At 43.5% G+C, this 6136-nt stretch overlaps 1 protein-coding gene across 1 annotated transcript in view; it reads right to left on the bottom strand.

The window, feature by feature from the left end:
* Nucleotides 1–269: 269 nt before the first annotated feature.
* The window catches only part of pkd1a (polycystic kidney disease 1a), a 104563-nt gene continuing 98696 nt past the window's right edge, over nt 270–6136 (bottom strand). Inside the window, 5 exon segments of the mRNA XM_037690506.1 lie at nt 270–1199; nt 1729–2055; nt 2909–3043; nt 4670–4960; nt 5036–5207. Of these exon segments, the coding sequence (XP_037546434.1) occupies nt 270–1199; nt 1729–2055; nt 2909–3043; nt 4670–4960; nt 5036–5207 (1855 nt within the window).

Here is a 6136-nt window from a genome sequence, read left to right as displayed (position 1 = left end):
TCCAGGGTCACATGACAACGTGGGGAAGCTCCTGAACACCTAACTAGAAAACTTTTTGGTTTCACTGAGTTTATTTAACCAGCTTATATTGAACCTAGTGACCGGCACTAGAGCTGAGTTTGGGTTGTGGATGGACAACTGCTTATAAACGTCTCACTTCCTGTACTTTCTCCGGGTTTTAGAGCGGAGGACACGGGGACAAAACCAGCCGTCTCCGTCCTCCTCTCGTCCTTAACGCAACATTTTACTCCCACGATCTTCTGCCCCGCCTACGTTGGGTGCACCTTGTTTTTGAGGGGTGGGGGTTTCCGTTTCCTCTTGCGGGTGGGGATGGTGGTGGTGTGAGCCGGGTGGTTGAACAGACTTGTGGAGGGGAGGGTTTCTCGGTCTCTCTGCTTCTCCGTGATGGGCAAAGGGCCGTGGGCGGTTGGAGGTGCAGTGGGAGTCTTGGGTAAACGGGGAGTGTTTGTTGACGGTGCAGGCGCAGGAGCAGCGGGAGGTGTGCTGACTGGAGATTTGGGTGATGGCTGAGGGAGGGGGGAGGGATCCGAGGCAAGTTTAGGTTTTAAAAAGGGAACAGGTGTGGCGACAGGAGTTTTTTTAAGGTTGGCAGGAGTGCCACCATATTCTTTTAGAAGTTCATTTTTATCTGACTTTCTCCCCCTTGTGCCCCCGCTGTGCATTTCGTTTCCAGTAGTTTGTTCCTTGAAGTCCTTGTCCTCCCCCACCCCCTTCAGTCTAGCCTCGTTCCTCCCCTCCTGACCACCATCTTCCCTTTCTCTCCCTTTGTGCCTCCTTTTCCTCTGGACTCGCTCCAGTTTGCACTCGACGTGGTACAGATCCTCTGATGCCATGGTGACACGGTCAAGCTGTTGCAGCAAGGCGTCCAGGGTGGGGAGGAGCCTTCTCAGGGAGGCTTCCGTCTCTGCCCTCTCCCTCCAGCCAGTGCCCCCCAACACCACCGGGCCCAGCCCCAGCCCCAGCCCCAGCCCCACGCTGATCCCCGGGGCTTCTGTCAGGCTGCAAGGGCTGGAAGAGGATGGGCGCCACGAGGCCTCGGATCCCCAGTCAACACTGTCTGGGGTGGGCGGGGAGTCTGGACCGTCCAGTGGGGGCAAACGCAAAGACTTGCAGTCGCTGGTGGAGGATGACCGTGATGGAGGCAGCTCCATGCCCTCAAAGCGCACTTTGTGCCGGAACTGAAAACAGAAAGATTTCTCAGACGGAGAATTCAAGAACAAATTCCCATTTTCGCATTTCAACCTCCATTTTGTCCACGTTTGTATGCTCATGTAACTGTAGCGTTAGCAAAATATCGCAAACCAGTGAATGCATTTTAATAAAACTCCCAAAATGTATTTATTGGATTAGCTTTTGGAGTATTTTCAAGACGGCTGCCACAACTATGGTACTTTCGTAAACACAGAAATACTTATAACTCAGTCAGTTTTACAGATATTGAGCTAAATGTGGCGTGGTAGTAGCAGAGAGTCTTCCTAAACACATTCTCTTAGCCTTATCACATCTCACGAGATCTCACTATTTTGCATGCGATTATGCATTTACAAGGTTTGATCAAAACAGCCACAACTCTGTTCCTCCTAATCAAAAGTGGATTTTACTTTATTTAACTAAAGGTGGCAAGCGGTATGCAGTGCATCAAGGCATGTCAGGTCTTTCATTTTTAATCTAATCCCATCTGCTGTAGATGTTGAACAGGAAGGTCACCTCTTTGGTTCTGCTGAGCCCCATCCACATTTTGAGCCGTCGGACGAACAGCTCCACCATCTCGTAGTCTTGGAGATCCACAGCCGGGCAGTACAGCTCCGCTCGCGCTCGCCGATAGTTCCTCAACAACACGGAGATGAGCAGCCACAGGAACACCAGCCGAAGTACGGCAAAGCTCGTGTGGAACACCAACGAGAAGGCCGTGCTGGAGGGACCGGCCATCATGACGGCAGGACGCCACACCAACAGACCCCTCCCACCGGCGCCCAACAAGGAGCAACAGGCAGAGATCACACTGCTGTAACCGTCCAGCACCGAGTGGAAGAGCTGCAGAGGACAAAACAGAAATCGTACTCAACTCTGCCTTAAAGACAACAAGAAACAAACAGGAATGTCCAAACTTCACCCAGTTTAAAACACTGGTTCAAACACAAACGGTTGTGTTTCAATACACAGCTGTCCAGGCGTCACATTCGGTTTCAGCAACGAGACTAACTCTTTAGAATGAAGCAAGGTTAAAACGTTCCCTTTGGGGAATTTGACTACATCTACCAATAAATGCTTATTTAAAAGTTTGAAAACGATCTTTGAAAGCAAAGTCGGAGCAACAGTGCTGCTCTAATAATCCCAACAATGAAGGGTGTCTGTGTGAAAGTTTAGGTTCAGTGTTGAACAAGAACCTGACGTTATCCATGACCGACTTGGACAGGGTCATTAACTTGTCCTGCATGCACAAATGTGAGCCGTGCTGGCAGAATGAGTCCAAAATTGCAGAAACATGAGCTCATAAAGACACCATCTGGCAACCTCGGTAACTAAAATAACACACATTCTTCATAATCTACTTTTTAAATTGAAAATGTTCTCCTTCTGGATGTCGTTGCGCCGGGAAATCCCTTCATATGATGCATGTAAAGCTTTTTAAACATAGGACTAGAATTCCTGTTGACATAAAGCTAGACCAATTTTAAAAAAATCGTCACTCTCGTAAACTAAACTAACTTGTTGCCAGGCTAGGTGATGCATCACCAAATTTAGACAAACTGCAAATTTTTTTGACGCGTTTGAGATGGAGAGTTTGAAAATAATAACTCCGTTATGAAAAATTCCTCATTGTGACTCACTGTGATCTCTATGCTCACATCTGTAAGAAGACCTAAAAGACAAAGCGGAAACTGACCAGGTGTCCCGTGTGTGAGTAAACCAGCAGCAGCAGCAGAAGGCACAGGGACACTCCCAGGAGCTCCTGGCCTGAGCGCCGCAGAGCTCTACCAAACACCGCCCACTCCCGCAGAAACCGCAACTGGTGAGACACCTGCGTGATCCAGAGAGGAGCAAAGACACAGACAACAGAAAATCAATGGGTTTTAATAGGATGCACAATATTATCGGCATGGTTCCGGTATCGGCCGACATTAGCGATAAAGTTAAATATCGGACATCTGCCATTCCATCAAAATAACTGATATAAAAGGCACTGTTTATATATATTAAAAAATAATAAAAGGCACTGCTTTTGTATGACTGTTAGAGTGTTATTGTGTTAGAGAGAGTAAATGTCATGAATAAATTTGATGTTAAACATAATCCTAGTTGAAGTGTTGCATCATTTTCAGCCCCCTTTTTGGCATCTGCATTTGGTAGCAGGACAAACTGACAAAGACCGTGCAGAATAAATGTAGTATTTTAATTCCACAGCAGAGAAAACTGTGCAGTCTCTGTAAGTAGGTCTAGGGAAAAAAATATCTGTATCGGTTATCGGTCAAATAAGTTGTAACATATTGGATTAACGGTTATCGGCCAAAAATCCAATATCATGCATCCCTAGGTTTTAATGCCAATGTCATTTTTATTTATAAAGCACATTTAAAAACAACAATGTTGACCAAAGTGCTTCACAAACAGGAAATCTGTCAATAAAAGAAATGAAAGATCAAACATTAAAAAAACATAAGTATAATAAAATACGCTAAGAACAAATTAAAACAAGAAAATAACACCTAAGAGGCTCTGATGGAACTCAAACCAAACTTGAATTAAAAGCCAGTGCAAAAAAAGTGTTTTTAGGTAGGATTTAAAGGATTGTACAGACTGCTGAATGAATATCAATGGGCAGGGAGTTCCAGAGTCTGAGGGCTGCCACAGCAAAAGTCCGATCCCCTCTGCGTTTTAATTTTGCCCTCGGCTGCAATAAAAGCATCTGACTGTTGGATCTTAGTGCTCTGGGTTGTAAAAGTGCAAAAAAAAACAAACTGGGTGTCAAGCCATTTAAACTTTAAAATTCAGTCAAAGAATCTTAAAATCAATCGGAAAATGAACAGGCAGCCAGTGTAAATCGGCTACTTTTAGCTTTAGCTATGATTTAGCTCATTTTAGAATTTAATTATGGTTTTGCTATTTTTAGCTTTAAGCTATTGTTTCACAGATTTTAGCTTTTAGAAAGTGTTAGGCTGGCTTTAGCTATCACTTAGCTGATTTCACCTTTTAGCTATAGTTATGTATTTTAAAAGTTTGGCCAATTTTCTCATTTAAATAATATACATATATATACACACATATATATATATATATATACACACATATATATATATATATATATATATATATATATATATATATATATATATATATATATATATATATATTACATTTATTCATACATACAGTCTTGTTGGGACACAAGGATTCATTTTCAATAAAGACCTGGACTACTTTTCTTATTTTAGCTTTTAGCTTCCATTTAGCTAGTTTTTGTTTCAGTTCTGCTTAATTTAATTTTAACAATTCAATTTTAGTTTCGTCCACAAATTTCAGCAGAGTCATCCAGCTCTCATCTTCTACCTTGCATTGTAACAACACAAATGAGAAAGCTTTATTGTTTTCTGACTGATGAGACTGCAGGTTCTGATGGATCAGGTGTGGTTCGGTTCCTCTCTCTTACCTTGAGCACCAGGATGAAGAGAAGCAGCGCAGACATGACGGTGTACTGCTGGCTCTGCTTGGCCAGGGGGTGAAAGTCCGTGAAGTCGTCTCGAGGGTTCTTCAGGAACAACTCCCACTGACGTGTGGCTGTGACAGAGCGGCTCAGGTGAAGCCCGCACACAGACGCCGCCAGGCACAACTTGCAGATTCCCATGATTCTCCACACCGTCAGCAGGTACCTGAAGCCCCCTCTGATAAAACCCAAGACCCCTCGAACCAGGAAATACAACACCAAGCCGAGGAGGACGATCTGCAACACAGGGAACAACAAAAGTTCAAGAACATGGAAAAAAGTTTAGGTCTTCTTCATGGCATCAGAAGTTACCGTGAGAAGAAGTTGTAGATCCAGGCCTGTGATTGGCCACAGAGTGAAGACAATCAGCTCAAAGCTGGACTGAGCGCGCTCAGAAACTAGGAACTCAAACGAGAAGGAGACGACAGCCAGTAGGTTTGTGTTGACGTTGTAGAGGGAGAACTCCACGAAAACTACCCGAGTCCTACAAACACATCAGATTAAGATCCTTTAAATACATTTTACATCATACTTGCATCAGACGTTTAACTTCAGAAGAAATAAACAATCCCTGCAGAAAATGTTCAGTCTCTCTCGTTTGAATACATGCGGCCCTTTCAGGATGAAAGATGACTTTGTGCCATCGTCTCTTTGCAGAAACGACCGTGAGCCCACATTCTGAACAGCACTGGTTTTTCAACAAAGTTCAGTCAGGTCATCTGGATGGTTTCTTTTGATATTTATTATTTGCTGTGACGTTTCGTCCTTCATCCAAAGGACTTCTTCAGTCTGAGGAGCCACAAACAAACTGCAGTCCCAAAAGTACCAACTCCCATGGTGGAAAAAAAACAGTTTGCTGGTGATGGTTTCTGGGGCACACTCTCTCCCCTGTCAACTCCTCTACGGCAGCCATGCGAAAATGGTTCAAAACACCAAAGTTCATGCTCAATAATCCAGGTACAAAAAAAAGAAAAGAAAAAGAAATCACTGTAATGCCACTTTAATTGGTGATTATTAGTGTTTAGCGTATATCTTAGATCCATATATACGGTTTCTTTTTACACTTTATACTTTCGATGGTTGGATGTAACTGGGACCCTGTGTATATTTGTCCCACCTCATGTACTGCATGTGGTGAGAACGACAATAAACCAACTTGAACTTGAACAAATCCAACAATGTTCAGTCAGGTCATCTAGACGGTTTATTTTTTTCCTGAGACATTTCGTCCTTCATCCAATGGATTTCTTCAGCGTTTCTTTTTTATTGCTGAGGCACTTCATCTTTCGTCCAAAGGACTTCTTCAGTTGAAAAAAAAAAAAAGAAACAGTCCAGATGACTTGATTGAACATTGTTGGATTTGTGCCTGGATTATTGAGCATGAACTTTGGTGTTTTGAACCATTTTGGCATC

The sequence above is a fragment of the Nematolebias whitei genome, chromosome 16 (assembly GCF_014905685.2).
Source record: "Nematolebias whitei isolate Nwh7 chromosome 16, NemWhi1, whole genome shotgun sequence".
NCBI classification, from domain to species: Eukaryota; Metazoa; Chordata; class Actinopteri; order Cyprinodontiformes; family Rivulidae; genus Nematolebias; species Nematolebias whitei.
This window is presented reverse-complemented; position numbering and strand designations above follow the sequence as displayed.